The following is a 22,793-nucleotide window of genomic DNA, read 5'->3' as shown; positions in this document are numbered from 1 at the left end:
CTAATCAAATCCGTAGACAAGTGCAGATTTATGCAAATGCGCTTATTTATCGATTGATTGTCAATGATTGGCTTTGATTGCTTTTAAATATTAGAGAAGGCCGCAAAATCAAATCAATGCAATTCCATTTAAATACCCTGTAGACGAACTGCTGCGTAGGTAGGGTATGATGATTTATTTGAGAATGAGTTGTTAATCAAATCTACAAGTAAAATAATTAAAATACTATGTATAACCCACAGTCAAGCTTACCCAATTTTGTTGCCTATTACAGATCATCATAAAACTAAATATTTTGCTTACCTATTCCAATAAACTCCATAATCGTATATACCTCCTATACCCTATAGTCTGTTCAGTTATTTTCCCTCGAGTTTTTATTCCATTCTCATCATTCGAAACGAGTGCATAAAAATCAGAAACAAATCTGATTGCAGGCAGCATCATGAATAATAATAAGGAAATGCGTTCGCTTACGCATTGTCCTTCGACTAGAAAATGATATAATAATAAAAATCGAACAAACACAAATCTGGAGAAAATTTGCATAAACTGCGTGGAAAGGATTCGATCAGAAGTCAGGACTGGCATAAACTGCCAGCCAGCTTGTTAGCCATTAATTTAACCATAATGGGCTTTTACAGCGATTTCACTTTCATGTTATTTGATACATTTTTGAAGCCGCCAGCTGCCAGCAAAGCCATTGCGAACATATGCGCATAAGGCCGAATCCTGCTCAGCCACTGCCACTGCCACGCCCATACTTTCAAAGTAATTAAACCAAACAAAGTTTCTGATAACAACACACAACAACAGCGAACAAGTAAAGGCCATAACAAGCAGCCAAGTTGCGAACGGTCGGGGGACTGTTCCGCTTTAAGAGTTAAACATCTAAAATATTCTTTAAGGATAGTTGCTCTTTTCAACTGTGTATGTGTGTGTATGAAAAGGGGTTTAAGGAGTTATGTTTCTAGGCGAGATTGCGATATCGAGCAGTTGCTACGGTTGCACAGAAACTAACAGAAAGAAAGCATAATTGGAAAGAAGAACAACATTGATTGGTTCAAGAAAGTGGAATAAATTAAATAAAACAGAATGAAATAAATGGAAAACATTTCAAATCATTTCACTTACATATTTAATTTATTAAACATTTTTTACATTTGTAACCATCCGAATTCAAAGCAAAAGAGAATGCAATTGTACGTATCTGAACCCGCAATACACGTTCAGAGTCTTAAAATAGTTTAGTTGAGAACTTCAAATACTGTAATTTTTTGCTACATAGAAGGTTTGTGTTTTTTTTTCTCCTCAGTCTTTTCAGCTTTATGCAATATGTACTACTTGATTTGCTTTGGCACTGTACAAAACCTATATACTCTCTTTATTTTATGAGCCAGCATTAAAAGTAAAAGTATCTGCAGCATTTGCTAGATTAAATACATCAAAGTTATCTTAATTATATATAAATGTATGTGAATGCATATACATATACAAATATATATGTAGGTATACATACATTTCAGATATGCTAAGAGTTCAGGCCTGCTGAATTGTCTGCACAGAAACTTGCCTATAATAATTCCATTATCTTTCTCATTTGTTAGGGCATAAAATATGTAAGCAAATGTTTTGCTTGTTAGTGTGTTTTATAGAGCCTAGCTAAGTGTGTGCATGTGTGTGAGTGTGCGTGCGAGAGTGTGCGTGCGTATGCGTGTGAGTGTGTCTGAGTGTCACTACCGATGGGAGGAAAACTTCATTTCCGCAAAACTAACTTTTGTTTAACATAACAAATTGTCTTGTTTACTTTTCGCATGTGAGTGGAAAATAGACAAGCAGCAAATAAACAAGAGTCAGGATATGACAGTCTCTGCTGCATTTGCATAGCCACACACAGTAGGCACACTCCAGATAGAGGGACGGAAGCTGAGACTGAGAGAGTATAAGATATATATCTATAATAGATATTCGTTGGCTTTAAAACGAAAAAAAAAAAAAAGAATCATTGAATTTGGCTTTGTGAATTTGGTGAATCGAGAATATAATTGAATTTGCTTCAAGATGGCCATAAAAAAATAAATATGATTGTAAATTAAATTCGCAACATAAATAAAAGCGAACGCAGACTAAGAAAGCAACGAACATAAAACAATACGACAGGTCACAGGCCGCAAAAAATAACAATAAACACAAAACGGAAATACGCACAGGCCAAAATACTTAAAAAGAAGCAGGAGAAAAATGAGGCAATATATAAAATAAGATAAACTGATACTGGAATACCCTTAAACTATTTATAAGTAAGGGAATAGTAAATAAAAAATTAATAAGAAGCAGCAATTATAGTATATCTAAAACTTAAAAATGTTCTATATTCTCAAATAAAATCTAAAGACGAAAAAACATTTGAAAAAGAATGCGAGAATACCCTTAATATAGTAAACAATTTCTTATTGAACTTCTCTAATATAATTGTAAATATATTCCATTTATACTGATGACTTTTTCAAAATGTTCCACACTTAGTGAGAAAATGAGAATACCCCAAAAACAACACATGAAAAGAAGAAGAAGAAAAGCCAAAAGCAACAATGAGAACAAAGCATAAAACAAAAATAAGAATCAAGACAGCGAAGCCAATTTCGAGCCATCAATTCGGGTACAAACATATTATAGCGAATCGGAGAAGTTTCGATGGGCGAGGGGGCGTGGCAGTCGCAAATGTTTTCATATCAAAAATGAAATAAAACAAAAGCCCAACAGCCGCTGCCAGCGCACAGTACGCTACTCAATTACACTCTCAATATACGCACACACATACACACACGGTCACACACACGTTCACACACACGCACACACACACATGGAAATCCAAACGACAAATCTCAAATCGAAAAACACAAAAACCCAAAACTCAAATCCAAAGGCGAGCCAAGCGTAAGGACTATAGAAAATACTAAAGGAGCGACAGGGGGCGTGGCAGGGCAGAAGCCGATTGACTTTGGAGTGGGCTATATAGATAGATAGAAGTGGGACTCTGTGTTTGTGTGAGTGTATGTGCGTGTGGCCAAATGAAATTGTATAAAAGGCAAAGCGCAAAATTTATTGCACTAAAACAGCGCAAAAAATTGGTTCTTCGAGTGAAGTACGAATTAACTGAGCGGAAGTAATCGACTAGCAGATATCCTATATTAGGCTCTAGTTAGGTAAACTTGTGGTTGATACCCTGTATGAGTATCTAAATGGAGTATTATTATGTAATGTTTGTAATATATAGCGAATGAGTAGGGACTGTACAGATTTGCTGTCAGAAATCCTATAGCTAGCCTCTATCGATCAAGCTTTGTTTAGATAAATTTGTAAATTAACTGACTAACCTTCAGTCAAATCTAAAAATCTATGTTTAATCTATTTCATAGGCTCAACTATTCACAAATTCTTTAAGTAAAAAAACTTATTAGGCCAATGCATACCCTATAATTTTCAATTTTTCCGTTGTACAAGTTATTGCCCGTCAACAGATCATACCCCGCTCTCTCAACATACAGGGTATAAGCCAGCTTCATCCATTGGCATTGGCACAGGATATATATGTATATAGTGTAAATCAAAACAACAACAAATTGGATATGTATAGAGTCACTGAATGAGATAGATAGAGAGAGAGAGAGAGAGAGTGAGTGAGGGAGAGAGTGTGTTTTTGCCGTGAGCATCGGCAAACCGCCTCAATGGGCGTGTCAGCCGTAACGCTCAATGGAATAGAGTCAGAGGCATGTGCCATTGCAAAATCCAAAGCAAATCCCATTTTATCCGCAAACATAAATTGAAGGCGCATTCAAGCTGCAGTGAAAGAGACAGACTGATAGAGGGAGAGAGTCAGCAGAGTGAGAGAGAGTGTGGGGAGAGTGGGAGCAGAGGTGAGGCTATTTTTTTTGTGCGTAGCTGTCATACAAATCATCTGTGCAGCTATCTGCCTGGATGTCCGTCCGCCCACCCGTCTATCTGTCCCCCATCGACAAGTTTTGGCTGCCTCGAGGCCTGCGTATCTGTTTAAGTGCGAATGAAAGTTGTATGCAGCATGCAGTTAGTTGCAGCAAAAGCAAAGGCAACAAAAGCAGCAACAGCAGCAGCAAAGAGAGAGAGAGAGAGACATAACTCAATAAACACAAATACAAATCTCGGCCAATGATAATTCCAGGGGCGTGCAGCAAACGGGGCTGCATGCCACGTGGCTTTGCTCTAGGCCCCAATTTGCGAGTTTGCTGTGTGTACGACTATGGCTATCTAACTATGAGAAACTATCTGTGAGATATAACGCAGCTGTCTCACAGTAGGGCCTCAGTAGAATGAATGCGAATCCGAAACCGAATGATTTTTGGAAGTTATTAAATTTAAACTGTAACAATGAGCGCTCGAATTTGAGTAGTTTTGCATAATAAGAAGCAAACTATAAGAAATACTCGATTTCTCAAGAAATCTATATGCCCACTGTAGATCGTCATCTGTATATATGTATCTTTATAAATCACATTTCGACTCAGCACATTCTGAAAAGGTTTCATGTAGATTCCATTGATAAATACACAGACCCAAATTTCTAGGAACACATATAGCCGATTTCAATTCAGTATCCAATTAGCCACAGCTTGAGCACTCCACTAATCGTTATTGCTTCTATTCGCAACCTAATGCGATAATAGCTGTAATGTGTGCCCCTTCACCCCTCATACATCCTACTGCCTGCGCCCACTGTTAATTAACGCACTTAGAGTGCTGCCATCGCTTACATCTCCATGTCCATTGCCATTGCAGGTCTGCTGCGACTGCAACAAATCTACCAGGGCCTGAAGCCGGGGAACGAGTCCTTTCAAGTGGAGCTGGTCAAGCGCATCTCGAATGTCAGCATGGCCATTGAGTTCCTGCATACGCTGGAGCATATCGGACGCTTTACCAACAAGCACATCGTCCTGGATTGCCCAACGGAAATGGCCAAGCAAATACTGATACAACATGTGCGAGATTTGCGTTTGGGTCGTCGCACCTATCACTATCTATTGAGTGGATTGGTAAGTAGGATAGTTATCGCTGCTATTGCAAGAGTTTCTGGCTTTGACAATGGCCATGGCACTGGCAATGGCGATGGCAGACTTTTCATCCATTGTGCATCGATTTCGTTTGGCAGGTCATGGACGATCGCTGGGAAAGCGAGATAATCGAATTTGGTGCCATTAACATTACCGGATTTCGCATTGTGGACACAAATCGTCGTCTCGTGCGCGACTTCTATGACAGCTGGAAGCGGCTCGACCCACAGACTAGTGTCGGTGCTGGCCGTGAATCGATTTCGGTAAGGCTCTATAAATAGACAGAGTGAAAGAAGGGGAGAGAGAGAGAGAGAAGGAGGCAGAGAGAGGGAGAAAGAGAGGGAGTCTACGCTAGCTGCAAGCAGTTGCAAAGGACGCATTGTCATTGCTGCTAGCAGTTAAATATTTGCTGGCATTTAATGTTTACCGATGTGAATAGAGATGAGCTAGATAGTGAGAGGTCTGACGGTGACTGAGACTACGATGTCAACTGTGACTGTAAAGTTCTCATATGATATTAATATTTATTTATTTCACTAAAAAGATAAATAGTTTGATTAATAATATAAAATTAACTTTTGAAAGCAGCCCATCATTACTAATTTAGACGTGACTGTTAATACCAAACAGTTGGAATCAATCGGTAACTGTTAATAACAGCAGCAGTAAGATGTCTAACTCTGTTTGTTAACATACATATAGTTAGTGGTTTCAATCAAACGGCGATTGTAAATAATAGAAATTGTTAATAACAGCTAGTCAGTCTTTTTACACTACATGTGACTGTTAACTAAAAATCACTTTTGCTATTCGCAGTCACAGTCACGATGTTTCACGATGAACACTGTTGTAACCGTAGCATACTTTTTGCTGCATTCTTCTCGCACTGTCTCGCTCTCGCTCACGCTCTGTGTAGTCAAATAGCAACACAAACAGCACAAAATGTGCGACAGATTTCACTTTTTACATAGTTCAGCAGCAACTTTCAGTCAAAGGCACACACAAAAGGCGCAGTTACACATGCATATGTATGCCGTTGTCCTTGTAACACGCACACACACATAAACTACTCGACAGTTGGTTTAGTTTGCGTGCTGTTTATATTTGTATTTCCTTGGCATTATCCTTGTTGACAAAGATTTCAATTTGTGGCGCTTAAATGTTAGTTTGTATTCTGCTTCGGGACTTCAATGTTACGCTCTACATACGTACATACACACATATATACACAGACAATCCCTTTTTGCCGTTGCTCTCTTTGACAATGCTTATTTGTTTATTTGACTTGTGCGAATCTCTTTTACTCACACACACACACACCCACACACATACTCATGCATATTTGTATGCACGTATTAAGCCTTACTACTTATGAGCTATACAAATTAGAAAGTTTTACTTACATTTTACACATTTAACACAATTTTGCTTTTAGCATTTAACACAAAAAAAATAGAACAAGGAAAGGCACAAATTTAAAACTTTTCCGAATTTAACATGATTCACTTCAACAAAAATTTATATACAAAAAAATTTCACTTTCCTTTGAGCGCAATTTCGTCATCACACAAAAAAAATAAAAAAAATAAAAAAAAATCATGGAGAAAAAATTGCACTCACATAAATTGCGATAAAAGCAGCTGAAAATTATGCGCACCTTAGCGCTCTCGCTCGCACACTCGCTTATACATACATGTATATGCATATATGTATGCAATAGAAATTTTACAATAATTAAAGCCTTCTTTGCAACTTTTAAACATATTTTGCATTTTAAATGCAAAGAAAGAGAATTTTCACTCACTTATTTGCAAACTTTAGTTACAATTTACAACCGAAAAAAAAAAAACGAAAAAAATACGCATACAAAATACTGCGAAAACGAAAATTTGGCGCTCGTTTCTTTCGCCGTTCGCAGCTCTTTCTCTCGCTCACTCTTAGGCTTTCTTCATATGCACACTTTAATCACTTGTGCTCAGCTTTGCACACACACACACGTTCACACAGATATGAACGACAAAATTTGCACGACCTAAATCTCTATGCAATATAGCAAATATATGTTTTTGCTTAACATAGTATAAATTATTACGGTGAAACTTAAATTTTTATCCGATGTTTAATTAGATATCCGGGAAACACTTATTAAAACGCAAAAAACCTCGCGAAATTTTCTGTGCATCCGCCATTTTACATGGGCTCCTTTCGATTTTTGCGCTACTAATAAGAATATGCTGATCAGGGCTGCCACATGGTTTACAGAAATGTACCTTGATCGTCTGTTAACAAAAACATAACATATTTTGTAATTTCATTAGATACGTTTATTCACAAGTTTTAATGTTGTTAATTTGTATAACTTATTTATAATATATAAAGCTAGTTTCTCCTAATCGTAAGAAAATCATATCTTCTTATTGGCACAAACTAACTCTTGCACGTGATAGCTTAACAGATTATAAATCAGACGCTGTTAAGAATTTATTATGGCAGGAATAATCGAGTAGAATCAAAAGCACTTGTTCACATGTAGTTTTGAATAATATTTGAAAATATTTCGCATAGTTAGTTCCTTTTTTATAGATATTTTTATAGCAGCACATATCGATCGAGTAGTTTCGATAGATTACATTTATCGATAGTTGCTGCTGCTATTTAACAGCCACCTGTAAAAGTTGGCTATGCAACTCTGCAGTGAAAACGGTGCTCGCCAAAAATCCAGTTACTTTTTTTGTAGTGAATCGTCGCGTCGCGTAAAATTCTCAATTCGATTAAACATTGACAAGAATCGGGGTGAAAATTGTGAAAAACAGCGTGTAATACACTCATTAAGTGCCAGCAAATGAAATGAGTGGCCCCTGCCCCCACCAATTTAATGATTTAAACTCACACACAGGCACAAGCGGCGCTCATGTACGATGCGGTCTTTGTGCTCGTGGAGGCGTTCAACAAAATTCTGCGCAAGAAACCGGATCAATTCAGGAACAATGTGCAGCGTCGCAGTCAGACGCTAATGGTTGCCCAGGCCCAGGCAGCGGCCTCCACTGCCGGCGATGGATCCAATGGCAGCAACAATGGCGGCAGCGGCAGCAACGGTGGCAGCGGCAGCGATGCCAGCAGTGGCTTTGGCAGCGCGCCGCGTGCCTTGGACTGTAATACAGCCAAGGGCTGGGTGAATGCATGGGAGCATGGCGATAAAATTTCCCGTTATTTGAGAAAGGTGAGCTAGACATCAATGTCATGATCATAATGACGAAGCTGATTATGATGAAGCTGGGCAAAGCAATTAAAACGCGACGCTCATTCACATATTTCATATTTATTTTGGTTTAATTTTTTTTACCTTTCTTTATTCTGTTGTTGTTGTTGTCTCCATTGACAGGTGGAAATTGAGGGGCTCACCGGCGATATCAAATTCAACGACGATGGCAGACGAGTCAATTACACCCTGCACGTTGTCGAGATGACCGTCAACAGCGCTATGGTATGTAACGGTATATCTAGAGATATATATAGAGATAGTGTGTGTGAGAGAGAAAGGCAGTGGAAAAGGCAACAACATATGTAACGGGAATGAATCGCCAGCAGCGATTGCCTGCAGCTTGCTTTTAATTTATGTAGCGCAGCTAGAAAAGGACAGCTGCGAGTACTGTTATTTTTGGCATGCTGAAGTTTGAATACCCAGCGGCTGTAGTAAATGAACTAGGGAGGAGTATATTAGTTTTGCGCAGTTGATATGATTAGATGCGTGTATATGAGAAATGAGGAACTTGCAATTTTGAATACTTCGGAATATACAAATCTAATGGACACTCGACAAAAGACACTTAAGCTAGGCAAGATTAGTGAAACAGTGATTTTGAATATTTATAGTTTGGTACATTCAATCAACTCTTGGCTAGTGTAAAACACAGCCGTACAATATGAATATGAAGTTCATTGTCTTTTACTTAAATAAAAGCGGAAATTCGTTTTCTTTTGCTTTTATTTTCACAGGTAAAAGTTGCCGAGTGGAATGATAATGGGGGACTGCAGCCGTTGAATGCTAAATATGTGCGTTTGCGTCCGCATGTGGAGTTCGAAAAGAATCGCACGTACATTGTCACGACGGTGCTGGAGGAGCCGTACATAATGATGAAGCAGCCGGCGTTTGGTGAGAAGCTGCATGGCAATGAACGTTTCGAGGGCTATTGCAAGGATCTGGCTGACTTGCTGGCCAAGAAGCTGGGACTTGAATGTAAGTTGAAAAAGATGTTGTCAGATATACACACACATACACATATATATAGACAGATATCTATAGCAGCTGTTTAAATACACGTTTCTTGTAGATGAACTGCGCCTGGTGAAGGATGGCAATTACGGCTCTGAGAATCCGGCCGTGCATGGAGGCTGGGATGGCATGGTGGGCGAGCTGGTGCGCAAGGTGAGGCTGTATATAAATATATATATGTGACTGACAGCTAGCTATAACTGCAACTCTCTCTCTCTCCCTTTCTCTTTCACTCTCTCATTTGAGCAGGAAGCGGATATTGCCATTGCCGCCATGACGATTACCGCTGAACGCGAACGTGTCATCGACTTTAGCAAGCCGTTCATGTCGCTGGGCATTTCCATTATGATTAAGAAGCCAGTGAAGCAAACGCCCGGCGTGTTCAGCTTCATGAATCCTTTATCACAGGAAATTTGGGTGCGTATATGTAGCTCTTTCTATCTGTATGTATATGTATGTATATACTACTAGTCTCTGTGTAGTAGCAGCCCGATTAGAAACTTTACGTTCCAGCCACTGGCTTGAACGCAACTTTGACTAAGGCTCATGCCAGAGCTGCTGCTGCAAGATGTCATAGAGTCGTCCTCGTCCCCTTGTCTAGTCGTGTCCTAGTTACAGCCTAGACTCCTGGTTGCCAGCGCTTATACATACATATTTCAACTTGTTTTGCAACTGAAATGGGTTTGCTCAAGGAATTTTACTTAAACAATTTCGTGACTTCGTATTTGAGCGAAACTTTCTGCCAACTCTTATATATCTGAAGTATATTAGAAAAGAGAAAAATATATATCTTTTGCTATTCCCTGGAAGTTTATCAATAATATTGATGGCTTATATTACTGGATCTGTCTGTTTGTATTTCATATAACTACTGATCAGAGCTTAAATTCGTCTGATAGACCTTAAAAGGTTTTTTTTTATTATGAGACGTAATGTTTTTTCCTCACAGTTTATTTTCAAGAATTACGTCAGACAAAAGCTGGATGTTATAAAATTCCTTATGTCTGTTAGCTCAAATTCTTAGTGGTGTACATTCTGCTTCTGATTGGCATACACTCTGTGTAGATCAATGCTGACAAAAACCTAGATGACTGAAAGTTGTATGCAACAAAATGTCTTATACTATCTTATATTGGCAGTTCACTTAACAAATTGATCAAATTGCATTGCACAGCTGTCAAAAGCTCATTGCTATGCAACATTCTTGCCAGCCTTACCTTCCACTTGTAGCGCAACTCTAAGCTGATTGACAGACAAAAGCAGCTTGATATACAAACTTGTTACGAAAACTCTTAAGCAGCCGCAATGGCGATTAATTCCGGCATATAAGCCAAATAACTGGTAACTGTATCCACGTCTAGACGTGCGGCGCATTGTTTTTTATTTTATTCAATTTTTTTTTTTTTGCAGACGTTTGGTAACGAGTCAAAATAATGCAAAATTTTTCGCTGCATACAAATGAGTAAAGTTTTTATAATTTTTTTGTTTTTGTATTGTTTTTCAGGCTTCCTTTTTATATTTTTTAATAAAAATAAAAAAAAAAGAAGAAATTCTTTCATTTTCGTTAGCGCCATTGCCTGGTAATTTTTACGCTGCCAACCCTCCATTTATTTTTGTTCATCTTATTTTATTTCTGTGCGAAACTTTGTGGGTAGAACTTGGACTTTCTGTATATTTATTTCCTTTGGTTTTCGGCTTCAACTTGCTACCTCGTAAGCTCCCGAAAAGTTTAATAGAGTAAACGACAAACTTTTTTTTTACTCTCTTTCTCTTTCTCTCTGTACTGTTTGCCTTTTTTGTTGTTTTTGTTGCTATATTTTATTTTATTTTATTTTGAAACATTTATATAAACAACAACTACAAGCGCTGCGAGCAAAAATTACGTCGACGTCAAGTATTAAATTTGGCGCTAGTCCAAAAGTTTTTGGCCGCCCGACGCTTGTTTAAATAATGGCCAGCCATCAGAATTATATGAGCATTTAGCTGATGATGTTGATATAGGAGTCGGCGAAAAGGCACAAGAGTTGCGAAGGACTCGCAGGACACTCGCCAGAGCTGAATTGGCTCTTTAATCAAATGAGAGCGACGACTCAATTGAGCTGAAATATATTATGCAAAATTATGGGTAAAGAGTTCATAAATATGCCTAATATACATGCTATATTAAGATTGGGATCTAAGTGGAAATTATTTATAGCTAGAGACTCGAGGATATAGTAGAAACCAGACTAGCTAAGGATTGTAAGAGATATTACCCAGGGATATTACCAAGAGTTTAAATTTCTCTCCTTCCACTCATCGTCAAATTATTACCCGGCGTTGCTTGGTTAAATGTTGTTTATAATGTTTAACTTTTTCTCAAATCTCATATCTAACTTCACTTCAAGCTCTGGTTCTCTTCGTAGATAATAAACCTCCAGCATCATAACAAATTATCAACATTTTTAGTTATATGATTCATAAAAAATACTCGTCTACATATCATTCTCTAAGCCCCACAGTCAGCGACTGCTAAGCCCCTAAAAGGTTCTAGCTTAAAACCTTTTCCCGCTAATGTTGACAGCGCAGTAAATCCTTTATATAATAAACCGTAGAGAAAAACGCGTACGAAATTAAACGCTTATAAAAGTCAGTGAACAGCGCTGTGAAATCTTACGCTTATTTTGACATGAGCTCAAAGAATTACAAATGCAAATTGCTTCGAGCGCAAGGCAAAGAGCAAAAGGTGGCCCAAAAAAAAAAAAAAAAAAAGGCTAAAAAGCTCGACGATGCCTGCTGAAGTTAGCAAGCTAATATAAAAGACTTGAACAAAAAATTTATCATAAATTAAATGACGCATTGTACACATACACACATGAGCAGGCCTACAGTCTCGATGGGTGTGTGGGTGTGTTCATAAAAGCAACTATGACGACGCCGTCGACGACACCTTTTTCTTTTTTTTGCCAGCGCGCACACAAAGGCGCGCCCCGTGGCAGCCATTGAAGCATTGATAACGACAACAATATGAGCAACAACAACAACAACAACGGTAACGGTAACGGCAACAGTTGGCAGTCAGACAGGCAAACATGGGGGCACAGCTGGCAGGCTGTCGAAGTCCTCGACAGAAGCCAACGGCACCTGGCTTTATTTATATACCCTGTAACCCATTTTGAATGTGGCAAAAGTAGAATATATAACACAGACATCCATACATACATACATATAAGTATGTATGTGTAGGTCTTCTTCAGAAATTAATTCTGTTTTGTTTTTGTTTTGTTTTTTTTTTTTCAACATAGAACTTTTTACATTTGCCTAAATATATTTATAAATTCCTAAGAATCATCAACAGTCAAGTTTATTTATCATACCTATATTTAATTTTCGTGGAATAGAAACCAAGGACTAGGCATATGTTTGGTTGGTTATAGCTTTTGCGTTTCATCAGGACTTATCGCATTTTCCTAGAAATCGATAATTATCGATAGACAGCAATTTGGGGTGATTAGAATATAAAAGCAAAATACATTATTAATATATTTGTAGTCGTAAGCAAATTTGATATATTCCTGATCAATATGAAGAATCGAATTGTCATATGAAGAGAATTCCAATTTAGATTGTTTGATCTGCTTTAAGCTCACTTAGACTATAATCGACAGATGTCCATATTTAAAAAATGAGTTTATGTCAGAGCTTACAAGATTTTGAACGTTATTCTTTACATTTGTTGAGCCTATTTATACGAAATCGATATATATCGATTATCAGAATTTTATTTCAAAGTTCTCAGGCAGTACAAAACCTAGAGACGGAATTTTTATACGTGTTTGACGCATAGATTTTAGACTCTTCAAAGTAATAGAAATAAATACTAAAAATGCTAATAATAACTATGTATAGTATGTACTAGTAGATGAAAGGTAATTCCTAAAAGTTTATGCAATTGATATCCACGTATACAAATAAATTTAAATGGGATATATGTCAAATATAATTACAGCTGTATAAATACTTGCAATGCAGGGTATCTGCTAGTCAGTCAAGTCTAACATCTGCGCTACCTTGTTTATACGCTTGCTACTGCATCCCATTAAGCTAATGTTCTGCCATTTTCTAGGGAAGCCATTGCCGCTTCCGCTTCAATTAGTAAAGAAAATTGAATGAAAAATTCTCGTTTTTTTCGCCCAAATTATACAGTAGTAGCTAAAAGTCTGCATGGGGCAGACAGGCAGGTTGGCAGGCAGGCAACAGCAGGAAGACCAGGCGGCTGCAGCTGAAGCAGAAGTAAAAGCTATCATATCTTCATCTGCATCTCACACGCTTCTCTCTTGTTGTTTTTATTGTGCTTCGCCAACAGGTGAGCGTCATCTTCAGCTATATTGGTGTCAGCATCGTGCTCTTCTTTGTCTCACGCTTCTCACCCAATGAATGGCGTCGTGTGCAGCAGCCGCTACAACAAAACCAGCTAACAGGTAAGAATTACCTCTCTGTCTCTCTCTATATATATGTATTTATATATATATATATATATATATATTTGTATGTGTGCGCTTTGAAATTTGAGATATTGTTAGATAGGAATGGAAATTAGCTGAAAGTAGCTTTAAGTAGCGTGTTGAGATTTAAGACATCATTCATATTGAATATTTCGTGGGGATTGTAAACATAAATTTTTAGATATGTTAGATAAAGAGTTCAATGTTTTCATCGGGTTTTGAGCAGTTAAAAACTTTCTCATATTTTAGCTATAATATATTGTAAAAGTCTTAGTCTCTTAGAGCTTTCAATAAAATAGGTTAGCCTAAACATCTGTGGCTCACATACAGCTGATATATTATTAAATATTTATTCTGGTAAAGTCATAAAATAGGGTGCATTAGGGATTACAGGGAGCTAAAACAAGATATTAAAATATTTAAATAATTTAAGGCAACATAAGCGAAATATAAGTACGTCTCCTCCAACACTTTTATTGATATTTTATGAGCTGGTAGCTGGAAAAGCCTGGGAAACTCTGGGAACACGCGCAACGCGTTTTTTTTTTTTTATTGAAGGGGAGACTGTAAAAATTACTGTAGCATCTGCATAACTTTGTGGGGCTTGACTTTTTTTTTTTTTGCATACGTTCCGGTATAATTCAATTATGTGATTCAATTTGGGTTGCCGGCTGGCTTCGCATTTGGTTTTTGGCAATCAGAATCCAGAGAGCGTAGGTCACATATGAAACCGGGGCAGACAATAACAATCTATTGGCATCCTGCAAAACATCCTTAATGTAATTTTAGCGGAAAGTAAACAACATTTTGTATGCAAGCAACGTGTTGCCAGACAGACACACAGTGCAAAATAAATGTACAAAAATACAAAATAAAAACCACATAGAACACAGAGAACATGACGAAGAAGCAGCAGCAGGAGCTGGAGGTAATAGGAGAGTGACGAGTGCAAAATAAAAACTGGAAATGCGAGTGCATGAAAATGTTCAGATATGACAGACCGAATGCCTGAAGCCATTCACTAGTCAGAGGCCGTCACTGGCAGCAATTGAAGCAAATGACAGCAACTGGCGGTAGAGATGCCAGAGGAGCCTCCACAGCTGTGGACAGCAGGGGGATGAGCGCAGGAGGCCAAAGCCAGTAGAAGCTTTGGCTATGCGCTTGATTGCATATCAATTAGAGCAGGCGCAAAAAGTCAAGCCAAACGAAATGATTGACAGTTGCCAGTTGGACAGCCAACACGAGTGCCAGTTGAACAACCTAGACGTGTATGTGTGTGTGTGTGTGTGCTACATATGTATGCAGGATATGTTACGTCTGTCTGTCGATAAGGACAACTGACTTGCCCAGCATAGTTTTGCGTACGGCGGCTCAGTGTTGGCATAATATACATATATTAGAAAATAGCTAGAAATAGATTGATTTATGAGAGGCAAATCGAAAGCTAAAAGGGCAAATGGTAGAGCAAGTAGTTGGGCATATCTGTTCTATAAGTTACGAAAGTGAAAGTATTTATAGTCTAGTCCAAATGCGATTTGATAGAGATATTTTCAATTTAATCAAAAACTAGCTGTAATTGAATGTTGATATTAACTAGAGAACTAGCTATATTTAGAAATGCTGAAAAGAGCTTTAAATTTTATAGACTTACTAATTAGCTAGTTGAGGTACTCTTAGGCAAGCTCTAGCTAAAATCTAGCTGTAAAATATCCTAATTAAGGCATTCTCAGCGAGAGCAATGCCTTCAGCTACATAATAGTTTGCTTACTTGTCAGCACTGTTGCGGTTACAATTTGTGGCCTACTCACAAACTTTACCCCGCTGATTCTCACTTTGCATCGTTCTGTCTCTCTCTCTCTCTCTCTCTCTCTCTCTCTCTGTCTATTTCTATCTGCTTCGCTTACAGATCCACATGCACATCACGAACAGCTTGCCAATCAGCAGCCACCCGGCATCATTGGCGGCGCACCCATACCCCCGCCGCCCGGCCCACCGACACCGGGCGTCCAGACGTCTGCCGCTCTACAGGCATCTCTATCTGCTGCTGCTGCTGCAGCCTCTGGCAACATGGGCCTTGCATCTGGCACAGCGGGCAGCGCCTCCTCCGTCAATGAGTTTAGCATTTGGAATTCGTTTTGGTATTCCTTGTCCGCCTTTATGCAGCAGGGCTGCGATCTGTCGCCTCGCTCTGTGTCGGGTCGAATAGCAGCTGCATCCTGGTTCTTTTTTACGCTCATACTTATCTCCTCGTATACCGCAAATTTGGCTGCCTTTCTTACCGTTGAGCGCATGGTTACGCCCATCAATTCGCCGGAGGACTTGGCCATGCAAACGGAGGTCCAATACGGCACACTGTTGCATGGCTCCACCTGGGACTTTTTTAGGGTAAGTCTGTTCGAACTTTTTGACTTTTGATAATTCGAAATTATCAGCTCATGTGAGCAAAGAGTCGAATGTGTAGGGACTGAACAGCTTGACAGTCTATTTGAGCTCTATTAGAATGAAACAGTTAAAAGTATAATTAAACATATAGTTGAGCCTTTTGTCATTTATGATTTCAATTAATTCATGTTTCCCAGTTTAGCAGCTTGCAATACTTATCGATAACAATAGATTCATTCTTCTTGAATGTCGATTTATTGTTGTGTGTTAAATAGACATTGTTAGTACATTCACTCAAAATACTTTCATAAATTACACATTCCATTTTCTTAAGCCACACTCATCATATAAGGTATTACCATATACTTATCGATATATCGAAACGATTTATTACATTAATTGCCGAATCATAAAGTGCTTGCTATAAATCTCTGTTAAATTGGCCTTTAATATTCCAAAATTAATTGTAATTGTTATAAATACTCGACAATTATAATAAACACTTGCCCCATTCCTTCCCGCAGCGCTCCCCCATCGGCTTGCACAATAAGATGTGGGAGTATATGAACTCGAGAAAGCATGTCTTTGTTAATACCTACGACGAGGGCATTCGACGTGTGCGCAATTCCAAGGGTAAATACGCTCTGCTTGTGGAATCGCCAAAAAATGAATATGTAAATGCTCGAGAGCCCTGCGACACAATGAAAGTGGGTCCCAATATGGATACAAAGGGATTTGGCATTGCCACGCCGCTTGGCTCAGCCCTCAAGTAAGTCCAAGTATATGTATAAATGCTGAATTGGGATGCATCATCAAGCTCCCAGACTTTATTAGACACGACATTCGAGCCAACATTGATGAAAAAAATCATCGTTACCTATTTGCAGAGATCCCATCAATTTGGCTGTGCTGTCGCTCAAGGAGAATGGCGAGCTGATTAAGCTGCGCGACAAATGGTGGTACGATAAAACCGAGTGTAATCCCAACAAGGACAATCGCGAGGCATCGCACAATGAGCTCTCGCTGAGCAATGTCGCTGGCATATTCTATATACTCATTGGTGGCCTGCTTGTCTCCGTATTCGTCGCAATTATTGAGTATTGCTTTCGCAACAAGGCAAACAGTGCGGCCGGCAATCTTGGGGGCGTTGGTGGCAGTGCGGCCAAGAGCAACGGCTCCATGTTATTGCGACCGGCGAGCGCTATACCCGGCGTGGGCGTGGCATCCACACATCAAAGGAACACCCTGACCGACACAATGCATGCCAAGGCTAAATTGACCATTCAGGCGAGCCGCGACTACGACAATGGACGCGTGGGGGTGAGTTGATATCACAATGTGTTTATTTTCTCTATATACCCTGTAGTTGCTGAAAGTGGCCGATGTTTGGTTACAGTTAACTTTTTCTACTTTGGGATATAGATAAATGCGTGTAACATCTTTGATTAGCTGATTTTTGTGGAGGGTTTATAAAATGTTAAGTTAATCAATTCAGAAAAGATTTTCATATATTATCGATAAATATCGATTTACAGCTGGGATAAAAGATAAAATCAAATAATTGGTAAAATATATATACATGTCTTATCGATCTCAATTCTCTGTTTATAATAATTATTTCATATAGGATTATATAAAATTCCTCTCAGTACGGAGTAATCGATAATTACCGAGGTTTAATTTTCGGTATTTGCATGCAAATTAAGATTGGCCTTATGAAATGATGAAATTAAGTGTACTTTAGACATCACGTAGTTCCTTCACAACAATAGCAAACTAATTACAGGGTATCTCGGTGTCAGCCCCTACCAGCTATAACGCTTTTAATTTGAGTTGTTGGGGCTGTGTTTTATGTGCTTAATTATGTGGTCAGCGATAATGTCTAACCGACGCACAGTATCTCAATTGCACTTCTTTGCAGTACTATCCACCTGCCCAGCTGTCGGGGGCGCCCGCCGATGGCGGCGAGGCGCTCCACATGAACGCACACGGTCAGGTTTGACATGAGCACGTGCAGGAGTCGCGTCTCTGACGCACACCCTGCGCGCCCACCATACGACGCATAATGGCGAATAGCCGCCAGGAGACGGAGAAAATGATGGCTGGCTGTGCCGGCGGTGGTATGGGCATGGCCAGCGGTGGCGTCGGCGGCGGGGGTGGCGGTAGCCATGAAGGCAGCATAACCCACTCGCCGGTCAACGGGCAGAACGCGACTCTAATGCGTCACTCCCCGGACATAAAGAAACATCCGCAGCATGCCCACCCTTATGACAAGTAAGTGAAGTAGATGTAATGTTAAGCGAACCCTAGTTAATAAGTACCCAAAAAAATATGTATAAAAGGAGCTCATTAAGTGTACTCAAAAAAAAAAAAAAAAAAAAAAAAAAAAAAAAAAACCAAAAATGACGTCTTTAAAAACGTAGCATTAAAAAATGAAAATGAAAATCATGTATTCAGGGAGCGCACACAGAGAGAATACTAGAAAAATATTTCTGGGAACTTGTCAAAATTTCATTATAAATAATTCGAAGCTTCATATGCATTGAAAATTCCTTAATTGAATATATCAATTACAGCATTCCATATATTATATATGGAAAATATATGTGAATAGTTTCTCTTTTAATAACTGCAAAAAGCATTTTTTAATAAATTTTACTCAAAGCGTGAAGCCAGCGGCGCACAAAAGTAGGCCATATTATTTATGGCAACACATTGGGGTAGAGTTGAGCGCGTGTCGTGTTTATTCTAGCGTGATGAAGGCGATGATTATTCATTGATTTATCATTATTATGATTATCATTATAATTATCTATATTTTATTTTATTTATTATATTTTTTATTATGATATAATTTTTTTACGGCGATGATTATTCATTGATTTATTATTATTTTGATTATCATTATACAATATCTATCTATATTTTTTTTTACTATTATATTATTTTTATTATGATATGCTTTTTATATGGCGATGATTATTCATTGATTTAATATTATTATGATTATCATTATAATTATCTATATTTTATTTTATCTATTATATTATCATCACTGTCATGATGATCATTATCAATATTATAATAAATTACCTTTTTCATTACCAATTTGATTATGTTTACCAATTATTATTATCTTTAATTGTCATTATATTTTCGATAATGTCTAAATGTAAAATATTTATGATTATTCATTATTATTATCATGATCATTATCAAAAATCATTGCATTTATGTTTACATTAAACAAACATCGCATACGCGCTCTCATCTCTTGGCCGTAAATAATTGCAGTTGGGCCATCAGTTGGCCAAGTTCTTATTTAGCCTGTCAGCAAGTGCAATGCAAATGAATGGGCATAAATTATTGCATTACTGTTAACAGTCAACTGGGGGGGAAGATAGAAGTGGGGCTTGGGTGAGGCGAAATGAAAAACCTTAAATACTATTTATTGTGTATATGTGTGCGACGTACTGTATACATATACATATATATAGGCAACAATTCGTTGCATTCAAATGACTGATTAATATTTTTAATAAACAAACAAAAAGAAACCTATAAATAACATTACACGAGCTCAATAGCAAAAAGGTAAACAAAAAGTAGAAAAAAAGTAAAATAAAAATAATAAATATAAAAAACAATGCGACGCAATTATGAAGAAAACATAGCTGAAAGTGTGTTCATATAGCTCTTTGATATAATATGTTGTTGCATATTTGTTTATAATTAAATTACAGAAATTTATATAGCAAAATAAATAATCGCAATAAAAATAATATAACAAAAAAAAAAAAAATAATAAATAAACTCAGAAAAAAATGGAAATAAAAAGCGCGTATTGAATTGCGATGATAGCTCAGTAAAAATATTGTAATAAATTAATTAGCGCAAAGAAAATAATTTAAATTGTAGTCGAAAAAGTCGAATCAAAAAATACAAAGACGAAAAAAAGAAAGAAAAAAAAAAAAAAAAAAAAAAAAAAAAAAAACAGGAAAGCTACAATGGGTAGACCGAAGATTAAATGCCCTTGTAGAGGAAGTTTTATTATATTTATTTCGATTTTTGCCAGATGTATCATATAAATATGTCCGATAAGTCAAAAAAAAAAAAATTTTTTTTTTCAGAATCATAGGAAAATATTAATAAAAATATAATTTTTTCTCCATCAGAGTTCCCTTCCCTTATGCGTTACATATCTCACATATAAACTGGCATACCCTCTGCAAGAGTATTTGAAATGTGTGTAGTGAGGCCAGTAAATTTTAATTAAATTTATTTTAATTGAAATCGTTTTGATTTGATTCGCTCACAAATAACAAATGGACGACATTAAAAAATAAAAAAAAAAACAAAAATCGAGCAAATTGTTTATTTAATAAATACTAAATTGAGAAGCTATTCTTTGGCATTTATTTTGTTATGTTATTCGATATTTATTGAACGAAGGCCTGAATGAATGAAGCGAAAGAAGAAATTTGTTTTTACGACAACAACAACAACAATTGCATACTTCCGCATCTAGTAAATATAAATGTATAAATAAATTAGATATAATTCAAAAGGTTCATAGTATAAAAAAGTCTTTTGCAAACACACATATAGACATATGTGTAGGTCAATAGTGTATATAAATAAATATATACAAATATCCATGATGAAAACGGAAAAACATAAAATTGCTTAAGTCATATCAAAAGACATTTGAATGGTACTGAGATAAACCTTATAAAGAATATACATACATACTATTTGTAAACTATTTACGTAATAAACTGTTGCTAGTTAATTATTTTGATTTGATTTTAATATAACTACTATACTATATATACTATATATACTATATAGATACGATACCATATGTATAGCATAAATATACAAGGTTTTTTATAGGACTACTCAAACCAAAAACCAGTTGCAGGTAAAAATGCATTTAAACATTTTCTGTTCGAAGCGCATCAAATCAAATATTCCCAAATCAAAAACTCAAATCAAATGAAAATATTAAAAGAGAAAATACGACTACAGGCTATCGATGTATATGTGCAAAGATAAATATATTACAAATATGATAAATGCAAAAAAAAAAAAAAAAAAATCTGGAAAAGCAAATAATTGAAAAGAGAGAAAAATAAAATGAAATTGACACGTCGATGGGCAAAAATCCAATGAATTTTTTGCCAAAATAAATCTAATAAAATCTATAGTGTATGGAATAAATCAAAAACTAGTTATGCTAAGACTTAGATTATTATTATGTAAGTGAACAAAAAAATAATGCAAAAAATATTAAAATTTAAATAATAAAAAACATGAAAACTGAGATTTTTGATGATTTGCCGCACATGTCGAACTCTTTACCGTAAAAACTATAAATTTTGTATGCTCATTTACGAAATTTAAATGAGTATATTGGTTTTGTTCGTCTTGCTTTTGTTGAAATTTCGATATATGGTGGATATATATTCTAAAGTTGAAGAACTAGATGATCAAAATTTAACGATTTAATAACTGTTGGCATCTTCTTCTTGTGGACGTGGCAACGTATGGGCCGTGCATGAGTATCTCGCAGTCGGTAACGCCCGATTGCAACGTTCTTACTGGTTTCATATGAATTTTAATTTATGTGTGCGCCATGATGAGAATATATTTGATATTTATTAACACTAAGTAAACATATTTTATTACGCTGCATTTTAATATCAAGCAGAGGGAGAGAGAGAGAGAGAGATAAATGAAAGTTAGAAACAAATAAAAACTTAAAGGTAAACACAACAAAATACTATAAACATTTTAAATGCGGTATTTTTGGCAAATCTGCCAAAATACACTTAAACTCAACTCATCTTTAGATGTATATGTACATATTTAAATTCTTAATGCTATTTATCTTAAGCTGTATTTGCTTTGGCCTGCTATTGCATCTAATCCAAATGAATTAACAGCAATACTCTGTTAAGAGCAAATAAGCTACTAGACTAGAGTCGAGGCAATTTCAGGAACTCTGCACAAATTGTCGGTTAACCGCAGTAGCCACATGACTGAAGACTCAACGTTGCCACATCCGAGCACAAGTGTTAAGGCAGCAGATGGAGCATCGCCCCAGCCCCAGCCCCAACGCTAGCTCCAGCTCAAGCTCCAGCCCACCCATCAACGCATTAGCAAGTGTTGAGAGTAGGCTGTGTTGAGTTAGGCGGCATAGCGTTTGCCCTGCGTCGCCTTTAACTATTTACAGTTAAATTTGAAGTGGCTGAAGGGCTTGCCACAATAGTTACGCTTGCCATATCGTTGAATTTTTATTTGTTGCATCATAATTAGAAACCGTCTGTGGCAATCCGGAAGTCATGAATCATGCGCTCGCCGCAGTAATTAACACAGGCAGCGTTGACAGCAGAGCCAAAAAATGAAAGAACGAAGAGGAAGAGGAGCAAAAGGAGCAAAAGGATGTTCGTGTTGTTTGCCTGAAGACCGCAGGCGCAACTTGCCAGAGTTCTCTGCCTCACATTAGCATAAAACGTCGCATGCCCCAAAGCGCAAGATGGCCCAAAGTTTGCTCGCAACTCAAGT

At 37.2% G+C, this 22,793-nt stretch overlaps 2 protein-coding genes across 2 annotated transcripts in view; both read left to right on the top strand.

Moving 5' to 3' along the window:
* The window catches only part of GluRIB (Glutamate receptor IB), a 30,725-nt gene extending 10,501 nt beyond the window's left edge, over window positions 1-20,224 (top strand). The window contains exons 6-17 of the mRNA XM_018008909.2: window positions 4,813-5,066; window positions 5,183-5,347; window positions 7,981-8,304; window positions 8,467-8,568; window positions 9,081-9,321; window positions 9,416-9,510; window positions 9,607-9,774; window positions 13,703-13,817; window positions 15,748-16,226; window positions 16,748-16,992; window positions 17,111-17,543; window positions 18,121-20,224. Of these exons, the coding sequence (XP_017864398.1) occupies window positions 4,813-5,066; window positions 5,183-5,347; window positions 7,981-8,304; window positions 8,467-8,568; window positions 9,081-9,321; window positions 9,416-9,510; window positions 9,607-9,774; window positions 13,703-13,817; window positions 15,748-16,226; window positions 16,748-16,992; window positions 17,111-17,543; window positions 18,121-18,225 (2,726 nt within the window). The 3' untranslated portion in view covers window positions 18,226-20,224. The remainder of the gene's footprint in view (window positions 1-4,812; window positions 5,067-5,182; window positions 5,348-7,980; window positions 8,305-8,466; window positions 8,569-9,080; window positions 9,322-9,415; window positions 9,511-9,606; window positions 9,775-13,702; window positions 13,818-15,747; window positions 16,227-16,747; window positions 16,993-17,110; window positions 17,544-18,120) is intronic.
* LOC108614272 (ras-related and estrogen-regulated growth inhibitor) overlaps window positions 18,356-22,793 on the top strand; it is a 144,004-nt gene continuing 139,566 nt past the window's right edge. Inside the window, exon 1 of the mRNA XM_089469044.1 lies at window positions 18,356-18,497. The gene's annotated coding sequence lies outside the window, so the exon portion shown is untranslated. The remainder of the gene's footprint in view (window positions 18,498-22,793) is intronic.

The sequence above is a fragment of the Drosophila arizonae genome, chromosome 4 (genome assembly GCF_054131065.1).
Source record: "Drosophila arizonae isolate 15081-1271.41 chromosome 4, UAZ_ARI_1.0, whole genome shotgun sequence".
Classification (NCBI taxonomy): Eukaryota; Metazoa; Arthropoda; class Insecta; order Diptera; family Drosophilidae; genus Drosophila; species Drosophila arizonae.
Note: the sequence above shows the minus strand (reverse complement) of the source record. Positions and strands in the feature narration are given on the sequence as shown.